The 27,454-nt window shown below is 33.1% G+C and overlaps 2 protein-coding genes and 1 non-coding gene across 5 annotated transcripts in view; 1 reads left to right on the top strand and 2 right to left on the bottom strand.

Moving 5' to 3' along the window:
* Positions 1 to 22,829, top strand: part of LOC149900322 (uncharacterized) — a 46,594-nt gene extending 23,765 nt beyond the window's left edge. Inside the window, exons 6-12 of the mRNA XM_090113015.1 lie at positions 5,763 to 5,960; positions 6,209 to 6,307; positions 6,580 to 6,678; positions 16,328 to 16,462; positions 21,318 to 21,390; positions 21,703 to 21,807; positions 22,148 to 22,829. Of these exons, the coding sequence (XP_089969141.1) occupies positions 5,763 to 5,960; positions 6,209 to 6,307; positions 6,580 to 6,678; positions 16,328 to 16,462; positions 21,318 to 21,390; positions 21,703 to 21,728 (630 nt within the window). The 3' untranslated portion in view covers positions 21,729 to 21,807; positions 22,148 to 22,829. The remainder of the gene's footprint in view (positions 1 to 5,762; positions 5,961 to 6,208; positions 6,308 to 6,579; positions 6,679 to 16,327; positions 16,463 to 21,317; positions 21,391 to 21,702; positions 21,808 to 22,147) is intronic.
* TRNAC-GCA (transfer RNA cysteine (anticodon GCA)) lies at positions 7,332 to 7,403 on the bottom strand. The gene has a single exon. It is a non-coding gene; the product is annotated as a tRNA-Cys (tRNA).
* A 138-nt stretch (positions 22,830 to 22,967) lies between the features above and the next one.
* Hrb27C (Heterogeneous nuclear ribonucleoprotein at 27C) overlaps positions 22,968 to 27,454 on the bottom strand; it is a 29,185-nt gene continuing 24,698 nt past the window's right edge. For 2 of the 3 annotated variants that reach the window (XM_090113009.1, XM_090113010.1), the window contains one exon: positions 22,968 to 24,595. In XM_090113009.1, the coding sequence (XP_089969135.1) occupies positions 24,477 to 24,595 (119 nt within the window). In that variant the 3' untranslated portion in view covers positions 22,968 to 24,476. Of the gene's footprint in view, positions 24,596 to 25,014; positions 25,097 to 25,210; positions 25,297 to 27,454 lie in introns of all 3 variants that reach the window. The other variant, XM_090113014.1, reaches the window with a different exon arrangement.

Below are 27,454 nucleotides of genomic sequence, written 5' to 3'. Positions count from 1 at the left end.
AAAACATGCTTATATATGCTTATATAGCGTAATCTTTACGATCAAATAATAATAAATAGGTGTTATAATGACACCAACTCCATCAAAAATTTTCTAAGTCCTGCGCCCCCTTTGCTTTAGTCCAACCCAACTAGCTTTAGTGTTAAAAGGTTATCTATTCATCCGGTAATCGGACGATTAAATTATTTTATTCATCCGGTAATCGGACGACTAATTTATTTTATTCATCCGTTTAGCGGACGACTAGACACTTCGTAAATTAAATCGTGAAATTTTTAATTTATAATGCTCAAGGATTTTTTTTAACAACAGATAAAGGTTTTACCACGCAGTTTTGACGAGCAAACATTTCGATTTTTCTTTATTTATTTAACTTAGTTACAGTTTAACTAATGATTAATCTTGAAATTAAAGTGGAAATTTTCCATATGAAAAACATCCAAATCAAAAGAGTTTGTTAATTGATTGAAATTAAATAAAATTTCTAGAAAATAAACATTTTTCAGAATAAACGACCTTACATTGAAACTTCTGAACTTGTAAGCACATTATCGACACTAACCAATAACCATACTTCGCAAACATCCACTGCTATTAAGGTCACGTTCACGTAATAAATATATGGTTGTTACGGGCAACCATTTATTTATGATGATACCTACTAATGACGTCATTAACCGCCTCTATCCTTGTTATTATTATTTATTTCAGCATCAATCTTAGTTTATTTCCAAAATGAATTTCTCTATCATAAAGTTACAGCATACGGTTAAAATGAACTTTTTACAGAAAGCATATTTTAACTGAAATATACTTTCAGGAAAAACTATTCGTATATTATACATATTTCGTATGAGAAAATATTATGGATTATTCGTGTAATATTATCAACTTTCAATAAAATAGCAAATGAATGATGTTATTACTACTACCACAATATTATTTCTATGAAGAAGCTTTCCAAGAAATAAGAATCCAATGTATTTCTATGCATCTTCAATTCAAATGAAACCTTTAGACTGATATTCCTACTTAAATGTAAATAAACTTGAGAATTGTAGAGCCATGGACGTATAAAAAAAGACGGACGCCGTATTACGAACAAACAACGTGAAGCCACCATAGTAAGCTAGCGATCGTGTAAAGACAATAAACACGCACACACTCTCACCATAGTAAGCTAGTCGGCCGCCATTACGTCGTGAACTACCGACTGATTAACTGCGTCACTGTTTCACAAAAAATATTTAAAATGCCGTCTTGCGTGGTTAAATGGAGTCGCAACAGTACAATTTTAAATAACAAAACACAAGGGATTACATTCCACAGGGAAGCAAGTTATTTCTTTTATGTTTTAATGACAAAAATATTACGGCAAAATTTATAGAAAAAAATACAGCCGCCATTTTCATCAGGACAGCTGTTGCCATGGCAACATGGCACACACACATGGATGTTTCGCCGCCATTACTAGGCTTCACTCAATGTTTAGGCGATATACCGTCCGTCTTTTTTTATACGTCCATGTGTAGAGCTGCTTTCCAGAAATGATAAAATATATATAGGTATGTACTATGTATATCTATATCACACAATACTAAACCAGATACTATATAGTATATGTACATAATAATATAACAATGGTACAAATATAACAATCATATTGTTTTCGATATCTTTCATAAATAATAATTTATGAGTTTCCATTTTTGGCAACCTTAGACTAACCTTAAAACAACCTTAGAATACCTAAGCGAAATCCTTTTTTCTACGAAAGCAAAATTGTATACAAAACTCTGAAAACTGATTGCTGGTAAAAGACTACATAAGTTACAAACGGAGGAAGAATAGAGAGTGTAAAGAACCTAAATTGAAAAAGAATGCTTTATTAAGCATTTCTTAAGGATATTCTAATAGTTAGTTAATATTTTCCGAACTGGAAGCTTGGGTGGTGGCATATCTATATATATTCACAATAATATTAAATTTAAAATAAAGGAAACTGTTTATAAACAGGGAAATCATTTTTTATTTATAGAACTCATTAAGTTTTCTATGTTAATCGGCTTAGTATACAAACCCCCTAGTTCGAATATAAATGATTTTATTCAAACATACTCTCTGTTATTAGAAAAAACAAAACAAAAATCAATTATATTTGGTGATTTTAATATAGACCTTATGAAAAAGAATGCAAGAAGCATGGATTATGTTGACACCATTAGCGAATCAGGCTATCACATTATTAATAATTTAAGTGAAAACTATGCTACCAGACAAACAGCATTAACAAAAAGTATTATAGATCATGTTTGCACAAACTTGCAACAGGCTCAAATACATATGGCGTTGATTAGTTCATCACTGTCTGACCACAGACAAGTGTTCATTGAACTCAAAAAACACAAAACGCCCGTGAAACAAAAAAACAAATACATAGCTATTGATTATAATAAATTATATAAAAGCATTGAATTAAGTAATTGGAAAAATGAAGATAATAACTATACTAATTTAGAGACGTTTATTAAAGAAAAAATTGTAAGTGCTGAAATAACAAAATACAAAATGGCCAATTTACCTAAATCTGACTGGATTAATAAAACAATACTCAATTTGATTGAAGATAGAAACAGAATTTGGCATTCTTACCTATGTGACCCACATAATACCGCTCTGCACATGCAACATAATGCTGCAAAACTAAATGTTCGTACAACCATACATAACACAAAGAAAAAATATTATTACGACTCTTTCAATAAATGTAAAAATAATCCAAAGAAGATGTGGCAGCTAATCAATACCTTGGTAAAAAATAAAATAGACTATAATTGTGCTCCTCCAAATCTAATTATTGACGGTAAAACAATCCAAAAAGGAACTGAAATCTGTAACTGTTTCAATCATTATTTTGCTACTATAGGCACTCTTTTGGCTAGTAAATTACAAAATAATAACACCGCATCAACACTGACACAAAATATTATTAAAAATTGTAAGACTTCTACAGAAATTAGGCTTGATAAATTTGAATTATGTACAAAAAATGAAATATCTAAAATTATAGATAAATTAGACAACAATGCAGCTGCTGGAATAGACGGCGTTACTACCAAAATCATAAAATGTATAAAGAATCTTATAATAGATGACCTCACTAATTCTATAAACAAATGCCTAGCCGATGGTGTCTTTCCCGACAGTCTAAAAGTTGCTAAAGTGACACCTATCTATAAATCTGGACCTAAATCTGACCCTGGAAATTATCGACCTATTTCAGTACTGCCTATTGTATCTAAAATTTTCGAAAAGGTTTTATACACTCGTCTGCTCAAATACCTAAATAAAATAAATTTTCTAATTGAATATCAATACGGTTTTCGTCCTAAATCAAATACACTATCAGCTACAATTGATCTTGTTTCCAAAATTAAAGACAATATAGATAAGAAGCACTTGGCCTTAGGAATATTTATAGATCTTAAAAAGGCATTCGACACCGTCAGCCACCCCATTCTACTAAATAAATTAAAAAACATAGGTATAACTGATTCAGCGTATAAAATACTTGATTCATACCTAAGCAACAGGTATCAAATAGTAAAAATTAATAATTATGTATCAAATCTCGCCGAAATCAAATATGGAGTCTCTCAGGGCTCTGTCTTAGGACCGTTGCTTTTTTTGGTGTATATCAATGATATCAGTAGCGCTGGATTGTCTGGGAACATATCACTGTATGCTGATGACACTTGTCTCTTCTACTTCGGAGATTCAGCAGTCAACTTAACTAAAGTTGCTCAAAATGATCTTAATCTATTAAATAACTGGTTTAAATTAAATTTATTGACAATTAATGTAAAAAAGACCTCTTATGTCATTTATGCAGCCAAAAATAAAAAAATATCTTATTTTCCACCTCTTACAATAGACTCGCAACCTTTAAACAGATCTAATGAAGAAAAATATCTTGGCCTAATCTTGGATAATAAATTAACATTTAAATCACACATAAACCATGTGAGATCTAAATTAATACCACTTACAGGAGCTTTAAGAAATGCGGCTAAATATATACCATTTAGATTACGTTATAGTATCTATAACACGCTTGTTAAACCACATCTAGATTATCTTATCCCAGTTTGGGGGCAATCGGCGCCTACTAATTTAAAAAAACTACAAATTACGCAAAACAAACTAATAAAAATCCTTTTTAACTTTAATTTTTTAACGCCAACTAAGGATCTATACTTCCGTACCAAATTGTTTGATTTAAATAAATTATATAAATATCATACATGCATACTGATTAAAAATATTCTATCTAATAATATAAAAACACAAATAACACTAAACAAAAAATCCCACAAATACCACACGCGAAAGAGTGATAACCTTGAATTACCATTTATAAGAACTCTATACGGTAAGAGAAACTTAAGATTTGAGGGAGCACAATTGTACAATAGCTTACCTAAAGCAATTAAAGAATCCTCGTCAATTACTATTTTTAAAAATAAATTAAAGACATACTTAACTAATTTCGATAGCTGATTGTGTTATACTAACTGCAAAATTGTTATTTCTCATATTTGTAAAAGATCATGTTGTATTGTTCTTGTTTATGAGATTAATAAAGTTCTTTAAACCGAACAGGAGTCAAATTCGACACATTTAAGATAAATCGAAAAATCTAGTTATAATACAACAATAGGTACATGCATTGAAAACAAAATAAGAGTAGCCTTTTCCTATTCCTTTTCACTTACAATAATTGTGTTAATATGAATCTGTCCTTGAAACCTCCCCTTACCTGAGTAGACGGTACAAATTAGATCGTATAAATCGATTCCCTACATTTCCACTTGATAGAATTATTGCCTCCTCTTTATGAGGCAATATGTTCTGCCCCTAATTGTACCTTAATTTTGTAAATGGGAACGGATCGCAGAGAAATAGCACCCAAAACCCTAGTAATAAAGCGAATATCCGAGTAATATTTAACGAAATGATAACGAATGTTCTGATTCAAACCACTACTATTTTTGACCAATTCATGAAGGTGACTTGAGCCAATTAAATAAAAAACCACATTCTTTAAGGTATTTCACATTTTTAAATATCTTCGAATATGGTAAAATTTCTGCCTGGTCTATAACGAAAGCAACGCGAAATGAAAAGCCATTTTTAGACGATAAATAATGTGAATTCCGGTGTAAGGTGAGTGCAAATCGAGGCTTCAGTTTTCCAATAACGTTATTGGATCGCACTTACATCACAATGTCCCAGTCAGATGTAATTACTACGCCGAAATTCGATTCCATTCAATAGTCTAAAAGCTAATTTGATTCCAAAACATCGAAGCGCCATCAACATTCGTGGATTCTGCTAATTGAAAAGCTGATTTATTTCAGTGCGAAAATTTCCATTAGATTTGCATTCAATTTACCACTGCAGACTTTAATATCGATGATTTAATTAAGTTTTAATATCATTAAAGAATATTGGATGCTCTAAGAAAATATCGATATTATATGTTGATAAGCGCTGTTGAAAAAAAAATATTAATCACATAGTTTAATGATCTTTTTGAGTGAGTCAGTGCATTACAATAGAGTTAAACTTAACAATGAAATTTTAGCTATCTAGACCGGAATAAGTGCAGCTATTGTTTCCGACAACGTTCCCAGGGGAGATTTTCCCGAATCCCTTGTATCCGATAACCGAAAACAGTACAAGGATATCATAACCACCAGGTTGGTCGGACAGCGCTCCACGTGGCGTGTGAAGGCGGGCACAGCGGCACTGCTGCTCTCCTGATAACTAAAGGCGCGTCCCGTGAGGCGAGAGACAACTCGGGTCGGACCCCGCTACATATTGCTGCGGTGCATCGACACACGGAGCTAGTGAAAACACTATTGGAAGCTCAGTGCAATGTGGATGCTGTGGATAACGTAAGTTTATTATGTCCTGGTAAAGTTTTCAAACTACATATTAAGTGATAAATAATAGATATAAAAATTGCAAAAATATTTTATAATTTCTCGGTACCGAAGTTTAATTTAAATTTTGTTGTGTTTTAACAGTAGCGAATTAAATTCCTAGAAATCATAAATCCCGAAAGCTCTATAAAACTTATTTAGGTAAAGTATGTAAAGTTTTGAGTTGTTTTCAAAAGTAAAACAAATTATTTTTTGTGCAGAATGGAGTAACGGCTCTACAAATGGCCTGCGCTCAGGGTTGCCGGGGTATTGTCGAACATTTACTCACATTTGGGGCCGATGTGCACTTACAAAACAATGTAAGTATAAAGTATACCTGTAGGGATATTTATTTCGTTGTATTTTTACAAGAACAAACGATCCTTATATTTAAAGTATCACTTTATACGAGTGGCAATCTTTTATATTTTTCATTAAATTACTTACAGATAATTTCCAAAATCGATCGACCAGATTTTTAATGCTTCTTTAGGTACAATTTATTTTACGACAGCATCTAAAAAACACAAGTATTATGAAATTCCTGTATTTTTATTATAATGTAATATTTAAAATAATGTTTCCATGTTAGGTGGGATCCTCAGCCTTGCATGCGGCGTGCGCAGCTGACGCGACAGACATAGTAGAGTTGTTGCTAGCCCGTGGAGCCGACCCTGCTCTCACAGACCAAGTTTGTATAGCTCCTTTAGTTTCTGCACTCCTAGTATTCAGATCTGATGAAATTAGAGGAAATTAGCTACTTACTTTTAAGGGTCTCAACCTAGAAACTAAATTACGGAGTACTAAGTTTTTATATTCGGTTACAAGTTGGTAAGTCTTGTATGAATAATATGTTTTCTTAATTAGGAACCAACAGATGAAGAACAAACAAGAAGTAATTTAACTTTTCGGAATTAAATCAAAGATCTTCTATGTTTATTTGTTTACCCATTCTTGGAAAATATACCCTTGTATAAATGTAATGGAAATAAACGATGACCGATTCGTAGGAAAGATGAATATTTTTTTAATTGTTTATTATTTATTTTAAATAATAATTTTGCTTTTATAAAAGGTTACATTCATACATATTAATAACTTGTTTGCTTTAACCAAAAGAAGAAGATAAACAACCCATATCACCCGTACATAATTCATGAAATTAGTTTCAATTTGCCATAATTTTTAACTCCATTTCTAAAAATCACTACCTCGACATAGGATTACCTACCAGTATAAAATTAGTAAAAGATAATAATATTATATTAGGTAACTCTACGCACAAAGGAGTTTTTTTTTTCACTGTAGGGTGGTTTTTAAATTAAAATCAAAAAGGAATTTTCTAGGGGACACCCGGGTTTGAACCGGGGACCTCTCGATCTGCAGTCGAATGCTCTACCACTGAGCTATATCCCCGCTTGAAAGACGAACAAATATCAGCTTATGCTCACAAAACGCATACATGCACTGATGTCATCATTGGAAAAGGGATGCAAATATGGACATTAATACTGTGAACTTAAGTAACATTTTGGCTTACAACGAAATTATCGTGGGTGAGCGTGTGTAGGTAGTATCGACAAGAATTAACTGATAACAATAGTTTAATGATAAAATTTAATTAAAGCAGCAATTCTCGATACAATAGTAATATGAAGCTGATATTGCAATACAAGAATTGTATTCTGTTAATATATTATTTCAATTATGCCAAATTCGCGAATTGCAAATGCGTAACTATGATGAAATACCTATAGTTTAACTAAGTTACTTGACTACTCATGTTTTGATTTTGGTGAATTAGTGATATATTTCCTAATTATTCATGTGATCAATGTAGTCAGCTTCTGCATTACCAATGGCTCTCGAGGACTTTAACCTGAGTAAAAAATACTGGATCAACTAGTAACTAGTTGCTTCTTTTGTGCATTAAGGGCGTATACCTACGGATAAATAATAATAATATACGGGCATTTCTCTGCAACTCGACGTCTATGCGCCTATTTTGCGTGAGAAAATATACCTACGGATATATCCATGTATCAATAAACCAACAATGTCTTATTTCACTCAACCCATTGCTTCTGAATTTTATTAAAACTTTCAAGTACCTAGGTACTGAAGAAATCTGATGAACAGAATTTTACTATAAGAGCTTTCACTGAATTGATGAAATTTTGAATGAAACTTTGAAAAAATTATAAAGCTAACTTTTACCACGACAACCTATAATATGTAAGTGCCAAAGGTTTGTCGGAACTCTACAAGAAAAATGGCTATGGTGGAATGCTAATTTTATATAATGAAAATGATTCAAGTACTTAAACCCTTCTTTCATACAACATTCCATCCCTCGGTAAATCATAATGTACGTAGTACCTACCTATATCTTGAGATTCCAATCTTTGTTTTCGTAGCGAAAACAAAACCATAATCTGTTTAGGTACCGTCAAATGTGGCCACTTGACCTTTACTTGGCAACTTGACCACACCTTCCGTTTAACAACAAAATATCAAATTTTGTAGAATTGAAAGCAAATTGACCTAACGTATCGATGTTGGTAGGTTTTCAAAATATTAATTGGCAACATATTTTAATTTTAAAGCGGTAACGCTGTTGGTTCTCGCAATATAACGTATCGAAGTGTGACTGTGACTAAGGATCTTTTGCCGGTGTCAGTATTATTATGTTTGTAGAGCTTAAACTGCACATCTCAGGTGAGTACAGTTTTGATATGTTGTGTAATAAACCCTAGAGATTGATTTTACAGTGGGAACTATCCAACTTTAGGCTCATCTGTCGAAATATTTGCTTGGGCATTGATGCCTCAGGTTAGGTCAAGTTGCCATTGACCGCTGCGTGGCAACTTGACCTACGCCTAGGGTTGACACAAAAAATAACGTGACTGCATTTTTTCCTTTTTTTATCTGTTTCGAGTTTGGCATAGTAAAATCAATAAATTTGCTGCAAATTTCGGACAATCCAGATACTTATACTCTCTTTGATGACAACGATTTAGCATATTTCTAATGAAAAATAAATGTTTCCTTACCTATTAATAAATACCTATAAGTATTAAGTAATATACATATACATATGTATTAAATTTAGTTTAATAAATAAATAGTTCATTAAAATTTTTGTCTTGTTTGTGACAACCCTATCCGACATGTAATGCTTTGTATGAAATCATTACAAATCCCGTGGCAACTTGACCAGGTAGCCAGAGCCTAACAGTTTATTGTAAAGCTTCGGGCTGCAATATTTAAAAAGTCGAAGAATTAAAAAGTAAAAGCAACTTAGCCTAAAACAAGAATGTTAAGCATCTACCTATGAAAACTGATGTGCAAGGTCAAGATACCACATCAGTGTCAACTTGACCTGTATTACGTTTATTTGTAAATAATGTCAGATTCAATATATTTTAAAGAAATACCTAGTAAAAGTGAATGATGAAATCATTCATGACATGAACAAATCATAAAATGTTAATAAAAGTTTAATATAAATAAGTTAGCTAAGAAAAAGTAAAAAAATGTGGTCAAGTAGCCACATTTGACCGGTATATATAAAGAGGGAAACACAGAATTACTTTTCCATTTATAACGTTAGTAGAGATGGATTAAATGCTCTCTACAAGTATTATTATGTACAGAAGCTCTTGTACTGTAGGTTAATCCGATAATAATACCTATAGCTGTATTCATATGTAATCCTGCGCTTTGCTATCAGTGAGCTTAACGCATTCACTGTAAGAGCTTTGTGAGCAGAGCAAAACAGACTGAGCTTAGGCTACTATTGATCAGCTTTAAGCCGATTGCAAACTGCATTCATTCGGTATAAATTGGCCTTGTTATATATCATGCTAGTATAGGTATAAGTACAGGCATATACTATCAGTCATAGGTACAACAGGTACAAGGTACTTTTACCAACACAAGTTTAGGTATACAGTATACACATCTATACTAATATTATAAAGCTGAAGAGTTTGTTTGTTTGTTTGTTTGAACGCGCTAATCTCGGGAACTACTGGTCCAATTTGAAAAATTCTTTCGGTGTTAGATAGCCCATTTATCGAGGAAGGTTATAGGCTATATATCATCACGCTACGACCAACAGGGGTGGAGTCACGGGGGTGAAACCGCGCGGAGCAGCTAGTATATTATAAGCTTTCTCAAAGGTTTTCCTAATTAGGCGAAGTTGTATCTTGGAGACAGGAGTTATAATGTTCTGCGTTGTTATTTTCAAAGTTACAAGTTTAAAATGTATTTCATATTTATGATATTATACGTTGAAAGTTAGACATCCTCTTAATTAGACTGGTACACAGATTCATTATTGTTACATGCTTCAAACGACAATTCGGTCCAGTTTAATCATTTATTTTTCTGCAGGTACCTGGTTAATAGTTACTAGTTCTTTTTCAAAAATATTTTTAAAAATAATATCTTATCATTGGTAGTTACTACTAGACTATTGCTAAAGACGGCCTTATCTGTATAAATCTGTAACAAAGGACCTAATTAATGGTAGATTTAAATCAGTATAAATTACAATATTTTATTTGGTACCTAATCAACAGACCCTACAAATGTACGTTATTATTACAGTTCAATGGAGTTAATTAGTAAAATTTTAATCAGAAATTAATGAACATATTCAACACTACGACTGGCTGTGTGGCCGGGTTCGTTTCAATAATTCATCTCGGCTCGGTACACCTCACACTTTGGCTTTGCAGCCTGTTATATTATTCATGTTTGTTTGCTTCTGCGTACACTGCGTACTGGAACATTTATGTTTGCGAGTGGAAGAATATGCTTTGCCCTTTTTTAATGTATGATTCTGAGTTTTCAAAATAATCTAAACGTCAAAATAACTATGTACTAGTGTCGTCCCTTCATTAATTTACATTACGCCGCGTCTTTTGTTTATTTTAATACTAGCGGTCCGCCCCGGCTTCGCCCGTGGTACATATTTCGCAATAAAAGGTAGCCTATATTCTTTCTCAGGGTCTAAAGATGAACTTTGCCAAATTTCATCAAAATAAGTCCAGTAGTTTATGCGTGAAAACCATACATACATACATACAAACCTTTCCTCTTTATAATATTAGTATAGAAGTAAAGATGAGATTATTTTTATTTCAAATAAACATAAATAATTGCAACAAGCTGGTTGTTAGCAAAAGCTAGTTAAAGTTAAAAATAGAAAAGTCATTAAGTAGTTGACACATAGATTAAGTTCATGTTTTCTATATTTCTTTCGTTTAGCTTGTGGCAAGTTTAATTAGGAAAGTAATCTTGTGTTTAATACAAGATCTTCTATGTTAATGATTCTTGTTTGTTATGCGGAACATGCTTCGAACAAACATATTATATCAACTTAGGAAATATGACTTGAGTTCACTCTCATAGGGATGATTATGCTGTATAGTTACCTATAATTATTATTGTTAGAATCTTATATATACCTATAACGTAGATATGACAACTTTGTCCTCTAAATCACACGGACATATAGGTATTCAGAAATCAACCCTTCATAATAAAACCTTACATGAATTTGTTTAACAGATCGAACACTGCCAATGGTCTATTTAGGGCAAGTGACCCGGTTGTGGCCACCGACCCCTTTGTGGCCATTTAAAACTTCAAATCGTTATAACTAAGGCAAAAACAAATATATTACTCTATGGTTTACGGGAATAAAAATATCTATTATTGGCAGCACTGATAGCGTTGACAGCTCTGATGTGTCAAACTCCACTTCAATCCAACAAGTCGTTAGTGTTTGAAGAGCGTCAATTGTTCTAAGTCTTAGCAAAACGGGTAAGGCGAGCGGGTGAGTAATCAATAATTATTTTTGAAATCCTTCTTATTTTTTTAATGTTTATGCATCGAGATAGTATGTACTACGTACTAGAAAGGCGATCGCTACTACACTCTCTTTTCCATCAGTCCTCGGAATCACAGACACAATAGAAAATCTATTGTGTCGCGCCCCGATCGGGCCTTACGGTGGTCAATGGGTTAACACGAGCTAGAGGTAAGAATCACAAGTCTCTTTAGTCTGTGTCGGACTGTGCCCCCCGCTTGCCGCGTCAACACGTGTTATTGCTCTGTTCAAAATGCCTTCGTGTTTGCTTAGATATTGTTTTACAAGTTCCCATAATACAAACAAAGCCCGAGGAGTGACTTTTCACCAGTAAGTTTCCTTATTATGAGTAAGTCATGCATTTTACTAATATTGTTATCATTTTGCGTAAAATCACCACGCGTTCTGCGTTTCGCGCCATTTTTCATAGACTAACAGCACAGACGTGACACTATCGATGAGTCTGTTAAAAAATGTAACTGGATTTTTTTAACTATGTATATATACTAGGAAAGATTACCGTGGTGTAGTACCTAAATATTTATACTTTTACCCGACTACGCAAAGTAAAACGGTAGGTTAAATTAAGTAATATTTATTTATTTACCTATTTTTATTTATTAAAAAAAGGTTAATCAACAGTTGTTCCAATAGGATTTATAAATTATTATGCACAACAATTACAAATAAACACAACATTCACAGAAACTAATACAGTAAAAGTTCCTTAATCGCGCTTCCTTTATTCGTGTTTTCACTATTCGCGGATTAAAAAAATGCGACCCAATTTCTATATTCACGACTAAAAATTTTTTTTATTCGCGGATTTAATAAGTACATACATAATAATAAAATTATTCCAATAGGTATCTTACCCAATATCCTTGTCAAATGGAATAATAAGAAAGTAAAATAGATCTTATTACAAGTTTGCCTAAAGTACATAATATTATGTTCTTAAATGATATCGCCGAGGCCTTTGACACAAGCCGCCTTTGTCGCAAGCCACCTCTGCGGCGATTGATGTTTTTGAGAATGTAAATAAACAGAATGGAAGCAACCTTATAACTCAATAAATAAAGTATATTTTTAAATGTAGTTCCGTTTATAGTAAAAGCCGCTTTGCGTATTTATTGTTTCGTCTTTCACATTCGTTACAAAAATTGTGATCGAGTAAGGGGGCGTCCATAAATTACGTGAGGTGTTTTTTAAAATTTTCTGCACCTCCCTCCCCCCCTGGTGAGATGTCGTGAGAATTTATTCAACCCCTCCCCCATCCTCGAATCTCACGTGAGATTTTTCAAAATGTGAGTTTCTTATACGTAAACGCCATCAACATTGAATCATCGTATCCATTTAATTAGGGCTATTATAAACCAATACTCCAAAATTCGATTACATCATGAAGCAAAAACTGATAAAACTATTGATTACTACACAAAACGACAAAAGCTTACTAAATTGATATTATTTAAAGGAAATTAAAATACATAGTTTAATATAAAATCCTCGTTTTATTAATTCCCTAGTATCAGTACCACCAGATAGTACCGAGTAAACAGATTGCACAATGTGTCGCATCTGCACGCATTGCTTAATCTTTGAACTTGAAGCCACGCCTCGCTCGTTCCACACGTACCCCACCACATCGGCCGCGCGCAATGTTTTTGTTTGGAATAACCCCTCTAGTAGTACATACTATCTCTATGTGTTTATGTTAATTCTTCATAAAGAATACACTGTCTAATAACACACTAATGTTATTTTATCGCTATTTGTTTATTAAGTGAGGCTATGAGAGGTGGCCACTAATGGAGCCAAAATGAATGAATTTTCCCATCTTTGGCCACATGACTGGCCAAAAGTGGTGCACGTAGAACCCCACTTTTGGCCATTTAGTTTTTATCGTGATTTTTCAACTTAATTACTAAGCTATTTTGATATAAGTAATCTATTCATTTTCAGAGTTACAATAATTATAATGCCTCCATCGAAACCAGTATCTACTCACCGCATAAAATATCATTAGCATTGAACGCAATAAAGAATGGGATGCCCGTTGCCACTGCTAGTAGAGATTTTAATGTACCTCGAACGACATTGCGTCACAATATTTCTGGAAAAGCACCTGAAACTTCTGGACATGTAAGGCCCCAGTCAGTTCTTGGAAGACAAATAGAAAACGAACTTGTCATATGGATCAAAGATTGCGTTCGCGCTGGATTTCCTATTAACAAGCAAGGTTTACTGGATTCTGTTAAGAAATTTGTTGTGAAGGGCAAAATTGCTACACCTTTTATAAATTATAGACCTTCAAGATCCTGGTTCGATGGATTTATGGCGAGACATCCTGATTTGAGCCAAAAACATGCCGAGTATATTAATAAAGCTCGTGCCTTAATAACTGAAGAGAAAATTCGGAACTGGTTCCAAGAAATTTCTTCATTGCTCGGTGATGAAAATTTAAAGATCCTAGAAAACCCTGCGATAGTTTGGAACTGTGATGAAACAGTGTCCTAAAGGATCTCTTGTGTTAGCTGAAAAGGGACAACATGTTTACGATACATCAAAAAACAGCGATAAAGAAAATATAACTACCCTATTTACTGTCAATGCCGCTGGTGAATATGCACCTCCTTTAACTATTTACAAATACAAAAGAATGTCGAGTTCTGAAGTTCTTGACAATGCACCAAATGGATGGGGAGTTGGTAAAACCGATAAAGGATGGATGACGGGCGAATCTTTCTAGCATCTTAATTCAAGCTGAGATATAATATTTCATATATTATGTCGTCAATATTATGTTAGCTATTTTCTCTAAATAAATAGTTGGTCGTAAAATATGCAACTTTCGAATAAATTTTTCATTACTTTGAATTATCTGCTTTTTATTTTTGATGAATTTGATGATGGCCAGAACTGGGACATGACATGGCCAGAAATAGGGTAAATCTGGCCAAAAATGGCACAAACTCCCATTTATTTTTCTTTCCTACAGGATTATTTTTCCATTGAATCCTTATGAAAAAAAATATATCTTTAGGCTAGATTTATATATATTTAATCACTTTTTACAAGAAATATGTCCGTCATAACAAAAACTGTAAAATGATATAGCCTCAAAGTCTACAAAATTCTTAAAATGGCCAAAACCGGGTCACCTGCCCTATATTGAATTACAAGCCCTCGTCAAATTGAAAACAAAACATATTTTGGGCATTTTATTATAGTTACCCACGTCAAAAAGGTCTTTATAATTTCGTCTTATCCAAAGGTCTGGAATTCCGTAAATCCGAAATAAATAATTTTAACTCCCGTATTCATTAATAAAAAATAAATATTTGACTGTTAAGAAAACTTTTCTATCATTTAGTGATAATTTGTAAAGTTTCACAAAGCAACTGAAAAATTAATTAAAACTTTAAGCATTAGCGGTTAGACTTGAAAGAAATCCACTCTTAGTTGTCGACTTAAAGAAAAACTTTTATGATACAAAAAGTTTTCAAATAGACTTGAGATAACACGAACCTGAAGCTTTTGTAGCTTTGTTTGAACGTCGTCAATATATGAAGGTAGACCTTAATTTCGTATTGGTTATTGGTACCTAAAACCTTTGGAAAATCGTACCAAAATTAATATAGGTAGGTATGTATTATACGAAAACTTGGATAGATATGAACCTAAACTTTTTAGTCAAGCTCAAAATAGTTAAATGACTGACTGCAGTTTGCAGATGAGTAGGTAAGATGCTCACCAACTCACATACCTAGTAGGTATGGTATTTTGAGCTCTTGTTATAAATCGAAAGACAGAATAAAAAAGCTTAGTTACCTATCTTTTAACTTTTTTTAATTATTGAAGAAAAAGTGTGACTTGGTAGTAGCGTTCCTAAATATAGGGTGTCCCATCAAGAACGACTTTATAAATAGACTTGAAAAAAGGAGACAAACGTCATATGATCCACCAGATCGAAGTTGCTCTAGCAAAACATTGATAGATATATATGTACAATGTATAAAGCCTCAAGAGCGACTAATACAATACACAGGAATGGTAAATAGAGCAAACACCGAATAAATGTACATTTCAGCTTGTATTTGATTCCAAACTTTCAACTCGTAATCTTTCAGAAAGAATCCTTCCGTTTCATTAAAACTTTAAGATTGTAACTAAATATACCTAGCGGTGAAGTAACTACCTAGTTAACTGGGTAAAATAAAGAATTTCCAAATGTTTTGTTAACCAGAATGAATGGAACAAATCGATTTATATTTTTATCTACATTAACTCTATAATCTGTAGGTAAATAATTGATGTTTGGTAGAAATACATTTAAACCTTAATCCGATTTGCAAAATATATGGAAAATGATCGAGTAACTAAGCAGGCAAAGCAAGCCTGGTTTTTAAAGAAGAATTATTATAATTTACAATTAATTTCTATATAATGTGTCCAGTGGTCACAATCTCCACTGAGTGTGGCAGGGGGCGCGGCGGACTCTCCCCCGGAGGGCTTCAGACGAGCAGCCAGGGGATCCTTCTCAGCTATATTAGACCTGCTGACAGCCACTGCTAACCTTGATCATCATCAGGTATGGCCTCTTTTACAATAAAAAACGGTTATCTGCCTAAAAGCTCAAGTACACCTACTTCATAAAACTTAAATACCTACCTAGGTATATGGTATTTTCTATTTACACATTACTAATGTCTATTTGTGCTAATGTATTCCGATGGTAAAATAAGCGTTTCTCTTTGCCCTATATAGTTAGGTATATTTTGTGCGAATCAGAGTAATTAAATAATAAATATATTATTGTATAAATAACTACCTAATAGACAAGACTTATAAGATTAATTTAATTCTTATTCGACAATAGGCACCCAACCCTTGAAAATAATAAGGGCGCTAACCATCTAAATCTATTCTTATTATAGGTAGTTACTTACTTAGTTACATAGAAACAAGTAAAGAGGTAAATCGAAATTATTGAAAACTAATTTAGCTCCAATATAGCATCTAAAAATAGATAAAGCTAACCTCTCAATACCCGTCTCGTGACCTTATTTAAATCAAATGTCATTGTTTAATAGACAATTTGTAATTGTTATTGTATTTTATACCACATCAAGACCACATCAATCTTCTTTATTTTTGTTTATTTATTTATTATTTTATTTATTCTTTATTGTACATAATATACCAAACATAAATAAGCTTTACTATAATTAAATACAATGAAAACACACGGCACATACGTACTAAAAGGCGGCCTTATTGCTCAAAAGCAATCTCTTCCAGGCAACCCTGATTGGTAAGGAATGTATGCTAGAACGCGACTTGGCGCCAATTCAATAAATAAATTAAGCAAAAGGTACAATACAAATAATAAAAATAATATATACAATAATAATAATAACATAATATATATAATAAATACTTATAAATTAATATAAATATAATATAATACTTACATATTATATAAATATACATACACATAATAGTACATACTACATAACCTACTAAATACACTACAAAAATACAGTATAGACTATTATATATAATATAAAATAAATATAAGCAACACATTATAAAGACAGGAAATGATTTTTGACAAGAGCTTTAAAACTTTTGACATTTTGCGCCCGCCTAATAGATTCAGGCAGAGCATTCCAAAGTTGAATAGCGCGAGCAGTAAATGAAGATCCATAGAAATTAGTGCGGCGAACCGGTGCAGAAAGAAGCAGAAGATTAGAAGAGCGAAGAGAGAGTGAATGATTAGAACTAAGGTAATTAAATTGAGTTTTAAGATACCCTGGCGTTTTAGGGTCAAACAGAACACAGTACAGAAGGTTAAGTATGTGGGCATCCCGGCGAAGACGGATGGGAAGCCAATTAAGTTTTTTGCGAAATTCGGTGACATGATCAAATTTACGTAAGCCAAAAATAAATCTGATGCAGAAATTTTGCACCTTCTCAAGGATGTCCAGCTGATACTCAAAAAGATCGGGAAATGAGGAATCGGCATAGTCAAGGAAAGGAAGTAGGAGGGATTGGGCTAACGCAATTTTGGTGGAAATCGGTAGAAAGTTTCGCAAACGGCGCAAACAAGATGCAGTAGCAAACACTTTTTTCCGAATTTGCTTGATGTGTTCCGTCCAGGATAAGTGCTGGTCGAGGTGCAATCCAAGACTTTTAACGGTTTTGCAGATGGGGATGCGGGTACCATCAACCACTACATCCGGCAAACAATCCCAATTAACTTTGCTCATTAGCGGCTTGCTACCAATTATAATGATTTTAGTTTTTGACGGGTTTACCTTTAAACCATGTTCCTTGCTCCAATTGACGATGGCTGCGAGATCAGTGTTTGTACGAAAAATCGCTTCAGAAAGTTCAGGTAGGGCCACGTGCGAATATAGTTGGAAATCGTCTGCATACATATGATAAGGAGAAGTAATGTTATTGGAGATAGAGTTAATAAAGATTGAGAATAAGAGAGGAGACAACACGCCACCTTGCGGAACACCGGCATGAACATTGCTCCAGGAAGAGGTTAGGTTCTCCACTAGAACACGCTGCCGACGTCCCTGCAAGTAACTTTGAAACCAGTCAATAGCCGTTGGAGATATGTTAATAGAGCGTAGCATGGCCAACAATACCTCATGGTCGACGGTGTTAAAAGCATTGCTAAGGTCAAGCAATGAAAGGATTGTTAACTGCTTATTGTCAAAACCCAGGCGTATGTCATCAGTGATTTTAATAAGTGCAGTGGTCGTGCTATGACCTGGGCGGAATCCAGATTGATAGGGGTTAAGGAGATTATGGGAATTTTTGTTACAATTAAAAGACATATTTTATATTGATTTTACTCGATTTTTATCTTTACAAGATTTGTATCTACTTAGTTACCTACATATTTATAGCTCGTGAGTTTTCATAAAATCGAAAAATGCAAAATGACGCGAGAAGGACGCGAGTTTTAAACTCGTAACTAAATCGCAATACAGAGCAATTAACCTAGTTCAAACCACAGGTTCAAACTGTTAACTGAAATCAAGTTTTCAAAGCGATTGCTCTCCACATGATAACGAGCGACATCCGACAGGTCAGAAGTTCGTTCATAATTCTGTTACCAACTCGGCAATCATTGAAATTGCTACGCAGACAGTTATAAACTATAATTTTTATTTCGTTGATATAAAAACATGTAAATAATGAACTTATTAGTATTTTTTCTAATGTTTCTATAAACTATCAGACTGCTAACTGCCTAAGGCCTAAACGGATTCGATTATTGTGAAGAATAGATTCTCAGTTGAAGAACGAAGCTATTTATCTACTAAGTAAATTGGTTAAACTAGGTAGGTACGTAATTTTCAATGTTTTCTTTGCTTTTCTCTTATTTCTAAGAACCAAAGGATTTACACTAATATTCGGATTAGCAATTTGTACAAAAAATATTTAAGCATGTTTTAAAAGTACCTAGATAGTTACACGAGTCGTCCAATGTTCTAGTATCATGCCTTACACGAAGTGCACCAATAAATTGATACGTCTAGACATGTTTACATACATCCTATATATGGCAATTTCCTGCTTCCGGCGAATGGTAACTACTGCTATTATTGCCGTAAAAGGGTTTCAGTTTACTCGAACGATATGTCCATATTCTAGATAGAATTGTACTAGCTAAAAGCAATTCTGTAGTAAATTTTGTAAGAAGTTCATCATCATCATCGATTTATGTTTCGAATCGTTTAATTATTTTATTATTTGCGGGGCTGCGGTTATCCTTTCAATAAAATAGGTGGTAACGGAGTGCAACCATTAGTGGCTTTGCAATTAAGCGCATTGTTAGGCTCTTCAATAAGATATTTAGACTGTACCTATGGCTCCAATAAATAAATCTTAATTAACTTATTCAAACTATCTCTATAAAGTATGATGATAGGATGTAGTCTCGTAAAAAGACAATTAATTATTCATAAATCATAATTATCGACTGTAAATACTGTAATGCAAAATGCAAATCCTAGTCATGGTTTCGTGTTTTTAACATGTTTCATCGAGCCTCGAGGCTCGCTCCAATTGCTTACTTACTTATACAGTGATATTATAGCAAAACTAAGTAGGGTCAGTGTACCCTAGCTGACCAAGCGCCAATACATGACCGAAATTCAAATATACGCGCCAATTAAGAAAATACGGCAGCCCCAGATGATAGTTTGTTGTTTTTTTCTGTATAGCAACATCACCTATAAAAAAAAAAATCTTGCTGCCATTGGTCAGAAATATTGACATTTTTTCAACACGAAGGTGGCGCCTTGTTAGTAATCACATTTTTTACTAAGAGATTTTTATCGGGAGTTGATTGGAAAATCTTAATTAATCTTGAATGCAATCGATTACTTTTTATATCTCTTGTTATAGGCATAATGTTAAACCATTCTGTTATAGACATTCGACTTTATTTTTGGCATGAACAGTTTTTCATGATTTTTAGCGGCCTGGTTATCTTTTGGAGCAACGAAAACAACTTTTCGCCTATTGTTGACCAGTATGGTCAGCTCTTGGTTCTTTATATTTTGCTAAGAAAGACTTGCTTTGTTTTGTGCTTATACCTAATTTAACAAACCATATATGCCGTAGTTAAGTCATAGCTTTATGTTGCATATTTCCAAAAGCTGACCACCGTAAGATTTTGTACCGAACTTAGTTGGTCAGGTTTCGGGACCGAGAATATTATTAACCATGAGTTGTCCCCTTGATTTCCGTGACCAAGTGGTTTGATTTCATCAACCTATCCACAGACCTGAAGATCTTTAACGCATGGCAGTGTGGAATTTATCCATTTAACATTTCTGCAATAGACTTTATGAGATGTATGGACCACGAAACTAGAAAAGTTGCGCCTGTCATGCAATCTACCTACATTGGAGACTGAAGTTGGCGTAGAGATTTATGATAGAATATAACATTTAATAAAAAAACTTCAATTTAAATACAGCCTTTTTTTATTTATTAAACAAAACTAATGTTCGAAGAAGGACATTTTGTCCATTTTGAAAATGGTCAACTTTTAGAGCAATGATGGTCAGATATTGGTGATCAGTGGTCAGGTAATGGTGTTTTTAGCAGAAGTAACTTTCAGAGTAGTTTTCATAAAACCTTTAAAGGTTATCAAATTGATACTAAGAACAATAGTTGCAGTGACTATTCAATTAGCTGTGTCCCAAAAATAACATTGAACGTAAAACAAATAACCCGTTTTTATTATATAGCTAAAGATAAAACCGCTTAAATGGTCAACTAGTGGTACATCAACCCTATATGCTATACCTAGCTATATACTTAATCAGTTTATTAACTCAGTCTTCAGCCTCGCATCATAACGATAGATAAAAGCTTTAACAATAAAATAAGTAGGAACTATGATGTTTTAGGAGCATTCAGATGGGTCAACGAGTCCCCGTGTGGAAGAAAAGTCCGGTGGACGCTCGCCCGGGCCTAATGAGGGTAATCCGACTATTAATTCTCCACATTTTTTGATTCCTTGCTGGTTTTAAATAGATTGAATGTTCACTGTCTGAAATATATTTAACATTTGTATCATAGAGAACCAAAACAATTAATTTTGAACAAGTAGCTAACTATAAGTCATTCGAAAGATATTTGCACGCCTGTGAATATTTAGAAGCAAATGCTACGTTCATAAAATCATAGGTACTGAATTGAAAAATAAAAGCAGGTTTTTTTTCAATTGTTTACATATGCATAGGTATCATAGTTAATAATAATTAACATTGTTAGGTAATTTCTAAATTTCAGTGATGGAGAGCGACAATGAAAGGTGATGGTCGGCTACCACGCTGCTGGATCGGCTCGCGCAACGTGGCTTTGCGGCTGACACGCGTTTGGCTCTACCACCTACAGGTGAAAAGCTGTTATCATTACCATCTACTACAGTGTGAACGTAGAGCATAATAATAATTAATCTTTGTATGGGCCGTTACACAGAGGTGCAGTGTTATAGTAACACGCTATAGGTAATGCACACCATTCTTCTACATAACTTTATCTGTAGCAACAGGTTATTCATATTATCATATTAAGGGTTTATGTTGCATGCCACCTAAATCCTATTCAAGTGAAGGCTAAAAACTAACCTAATTACTTGTTAACACGCTTTTTATGTTGACTTCCGGTGTTTTGTAATTGATATAGGTAAGCTTTGATACATATTATTTTATATTATATTGTGATTCCATTACAGGTTGCGCACGGTACAGGGAGCTGTGCTACCGCGCTGCGCAGGCGCACCTCCCGTACGAAGACCCGCGGCCCTGCGACTGTACCAACTGCGCCGCAAGAAGACTTTCAGATCTGACCTAGATATCAATTACCTACATTACCATAGTCCATTTTGCGGACAATTTATTAGGTATCATATTAAATTTTTGATGATGTTACAACTTTACACTTAATACTTACCATTAAAGACTAAGTAAATGTTGGCAAAAATCTGCTATTACTGTGGTGATTGTAGTGAACATTTGATAATTTTAAATCTCACACATGTATAGGTATTAGGCACCGACACGATTTACCCCACATCGCCCTTTTCATGCATTGGGAACAAAATTGGCTGATCTTAATGAGTAGGTAATATTCTATTATAACGGTTCGTTGTTTCTGCAGATGACTAAGCCAAGGCCCATTCCAGATTCCCACAATATAAGCATTTAATAAATCTCACCAAATATTGTAGTTTTTGTCGGGTCAATTTAACATTTGAATATTTACTAGCATTTTCATGTCCAGAAAATATTTTTAGGTGTATATTTCCGCTTAAATCCACCCTGAAATGTCTATTTAAGCTACCTATCAGATCAGCACTCTTAGTTGCTTTTAATCCTAGTGCCTTAATCCTATCAAGCCAATTAAATTATTATGTATTTAAAAATTTTAAAGTGTATTTAGTAACTTGCGAGACCATTATGCTTTAAATGTTCTCTTGGCAACTTAAATTCTGTCCAATTATATCGATTCGTGTAAGTAAATTAGGCCTTAATTAAGAAATAATTTGCGTACAATTAAATTTACACAATTTATTAAGAAGAAATTCTACATATAATTTTCCGTAAAAACTTAATACGAAACTTAGGAAAGTTACTCTAAGCCGTGTTACTTAGCCATTATTTATAAATTTTAAAGTAAGGTGTCAACTACAATAATTATACAATAATAGAATTGTTTATCTAACTACTCATGTGCTATCCGATTGAACCGCTTAATTTTAAGGCCTAATATTAATCATTAATTAATGTAATTCTAGATTATTCTCTAGGCTTAGATATTTTAATCATATTGTGTCTCTTGATTTGATGTTTTAAAATATTATGTACAATTATTACAGCTATTTATAATAAAAATTATTTTAATTACATTGATTGTATCATTCTAATGTTTGTACTTACCTGAAATATATTTAATTTTAGTATATTGCAAAATCTATATCTAAAGCGATATTAAAGAATCTCTAAAATAAAATACCATGATATCTGCTACCTAATTCTTTTAAAAAAACAGTTTAGGAACGACAATGAAAATCTTATTTGAAGGAATGAAGTCAGTCTTGTAGGTGTGTAAATACAAATAAAACTTACAGATATTAGTATTTTTATTTGAAGTAAACAGAACACAGTCAAAATAAACAGAAGAATGTCTCACCAGACAATTTTGGCCAACATTGACCGAATATCATGCATAACAATAAATGGAAAACAACACTTCGATTAAAACCAAGTCAAAATGGGAATAACTGAAAAATTGTAATTGTTTTGTGTATCAAATCAAAATATATGGCCTTAATTAAGGAAATGTAAATGCTTTTTGTCCAAACGGATATTATGCCAGAGGTAGAAAGATTCTAAACTTACAATAATCGCAAAATGGCGGTATGATAATTAATTTCATCAAATTTATCTTAATCCTTATAAACAAACATTTAAGAATAAAAGGTACATTCGTAATGCATTTTAAATAGCTTTTATGTCGAAAACATCATACAAAATATGATTTTGTCCTATATTTTTATGAAAGCGTTTCATATTGGAAAGTAAGTTACAACTGTAAATTTTTAGATTCCTCTCATCGTAAATCCAAAATGTATCAAAATAGAAAACTATGCTAACGTCTTAAAAATAACACGGAATCATGTCTATAAGACGATTGCAGTACGTCTGACACGAGAAAACCGAGAGCGTCTCATTCCCATAGGCTTGATTCCGTTAAAAATGTATTTAAAAACTCAATGATTGCTCGTAGAAAAGATATAATTATTTTACAAGTATATTCAAAAACGATCGTTGCCGTGCGGTTCTACTTACCGGAACCCGAGAATATTTCAAAATGCGTTTATTTTAGTATTTTTTCAAATACGTCAAAAATATATATATATGTATAAAAGATATAGCTTGAACTTCTATGTGTTATTATTTAAATAGTGTAGGAATATTTTTAATAAATGTCAGAACCGCCAGCTAGTCGTCTAAGATCGCAGGTACCAGGCTAGCATGACCGAGCGACGAGTCGTTCACTCGCTAACGCCTATAGGGATGGTATGATGACGCGGAAGCAGCGCCCGAGGATCCGTGGTAGCTTCGCTTGGACGTCTTCTGGTAGCCATCTCCCGACGCCCCAGTGTACTCATAGTCGTCACCTATACATAAACCTATATTAACACTGAACAACTCGACCGAAATCGTAACAGCAAAATTTTCAAGCATATTCAATTCTCATTATACTTTACTTGATACTGAAGATTATAATAAAGAACTCACCGCACCACGCACCAATCTTCACCCCGAAACTAACTATTAGTCTACCTACTTCTACGGACAACACGAATTCTAGTATTAGGTACGTATTGAAATCGGGCAGTTGTTAGTGATATTACACGGTTACAGACAATCCAATGTCTTATGCATGAGACTTACTTGTTCTAACTAATGTTTTTACAAACCGAACTTTTGTGTAGTGTGTGATGAGACCATGCTATGTTATACTGAGGTTACTTCTATAACAAATATGAATTTACGACAACTAAATGAATTAACGAGGGTTTAAATTTTGGGAGACCTGAGGCAGACGCGGATATGTCCGATACGTTACAAAACGAGGGCTGTGGGGATACCATGCCTCCGCAGTACATCATAGGGACCTGCATTTCAATAATTGTTAATCAATAAATAGAACTACGATATAATTTGTATGAGACTACTAAGAATTTAATTCAGTTGTTCATCTATATATGCGATTGAATTCATTATATAACCTGTGGCAATGTTCCGATCGCATCATTCATTTGTGGCACAAACTTCGGACTGCCCGCATTACTACTGCTTACGCCGTCACCCTCTGCTAAACGTTCATTTACTTTTAAACTGTTTTTGTACCAATTTCACAACAAAATTAATTTAAAAATTGGAATGAACTATCAAAGAAGATGAATAAAATATTTCTGTGCATTTCTCAAGAAAGACTAAAGTAATAATGAAGCAAATAATTGTGTAAAAGCTATAGACTATAAATAAGCCATAGACAGATACAAGTGTGAATAAATTATTAGTCAACAAAGATTACCTTGCCATATACATAGTGTTAGTACTGCGTTAGTAGTGCATGCAAGTTTTGTGTGCTTTCGAAATGTATAATTTATATATCAGTAATTATTGGAAATATCCGTGTACGATATCGGGTATATTTGAATAGAGTTTAGTAAGACTATTCTAGACGTTTGTAAGTATAAAAACAAAAATTATGATAACTTATCTAGTGGGGAGTGGGGGATGCAACCATTAAAAATGCCAGTATTATTTTGAAATTTTTGATTTCTTTTAATTATCTACGTTTTATAATGTCCTTAAAGTAGATATATATTTCATCATAAGATATCTCAAATATTTGCAGTGGTAATATTAATATTTTAAATTTATAAACCAGTAGTAATAGTAATTACTTAAACCATTAAGGTAGAAGAAGCTTAATAATAGGAAACTACGACAAAACCGTTTAATTTTTTCCATTACATTACAAACTACATACTTAAACGTTACCAGTTATAACTAACGCTAATATATACCCAAAATACCTAATATGAATAATGCATAATTTCTACTTCGAAAAAACCTTAGTGTTATGTTCTGTGATAGCACTTTTAATCATTATATCGAATACTTAAATCTCATACAAAGCTTTCCATCTTAAAATTTTAGTGCTTCGGTTAATTATTAATCAATAACCGTAATTAACTAATTATCATTAGGTACTTGTAAAAAAAATAACAAGGACGCACGCGTAAGTCTATCATAATTTTCCTTTTTATATAAAGTATGCGGAGCGAGCGCGTGGGCGTGGCCTCCGCGCTCGCTCGCGCACGCACTCGTTAGGGCTAAGGTATAGTACATTACAAGATACAACGAATCTAGATAATAGTCTTACAATCGTAACATGCTTAGTAGATGGCTCTATCGCGGCCGCCGCTTCCGATTAATTACACTTTATACGAAATTAATACAAGTCAGTATAAATACGGCGCCCCGTAGTGGGACGCGTCGAGTAAAACTTATACACTGCCGTAAGTAAACATTACTTTAAATATTGTACATCAGTCGATAGTTCACCTAATCATTTTGTAATCTAAATAGATCGAAATATGTACTTTAATTCACTATAAAGAAAAAATATAGTTAAAAAAATAATCAACATCAAAATTTTAATTAAAACAGAAATAAATAACAACTTGCCCTAAGTTTTTATAATAATTAATGTTATAATTAACTGTAAAGCCCGTGCAATTTATTTTACGATTAAAATGTGTTCAATAATTACATTATATTATATACTCTAGCATAAATACGAGGATTTTATATTAATAATACCTGCATTGGTTTTTAAAAATAAGTTTAGAACCGACTATAGTGACAATCGGCCGTTGTTTGCCGACGCATTTGCTTTAAATGCAATTACGAGTAAAAAGAACTTAAAAAGAGAGTTTCAGCTAATCTAACGTTACAACTAGGGGATTGTATAATATAATTAGTCAATTACGATCGTAAACTTTATTGATGTATGCGCTCGCGTTGCGACGCGCTAGCTATCAAATACCAAAATACACTTTTACACAAACATGTTATACTACTGAATAAACATACACATATAAAAACCGCGTACACTATATAAAGTAATACAAACAAGAGTCGAAAGGTTAACTACAAAACATCACTACAGTTAAGCCATGATTAAAATATTATTCCATAAACATTATATTAAGATACAGTACATAATATATCTTATGTAGATATTACTCAGTGTAATAATGTAATATTAAAATGCAATGATGCAAGTGCGTCAGGCGCCGCGAGCGCTCCCGGCGACATTTGACAGACGAGCCTCGTTAGTCTTATCGTATTTGTATTTCGCTAACTATTTTTAATTAATAAATTCATCCAATATTTAATGCTCTCCTCCTATATAATAATAATTAAAAACTCATATAAATAGTCTTCAATTGATTTTT

The sequence above is a fragment of the Colias eurytheme genome, chromosome 19 (assembly GCF_061535395.1).
Source record: "Colias eurytheme isolate Ceu_HAF_F1 chromosome 19, ilColEury1 Martin Lab GWU primary, whole genome shotgun sequence".
Lineage (NCBI taxonomy): Eukaryota > Metazoa > Arthropoda > Insecta > Lepidoptera > Pieridae > Colias > Colias eurytheme.
This window is presented reverse-complemented; position numbering and strand designations above follow the sequence as displayed.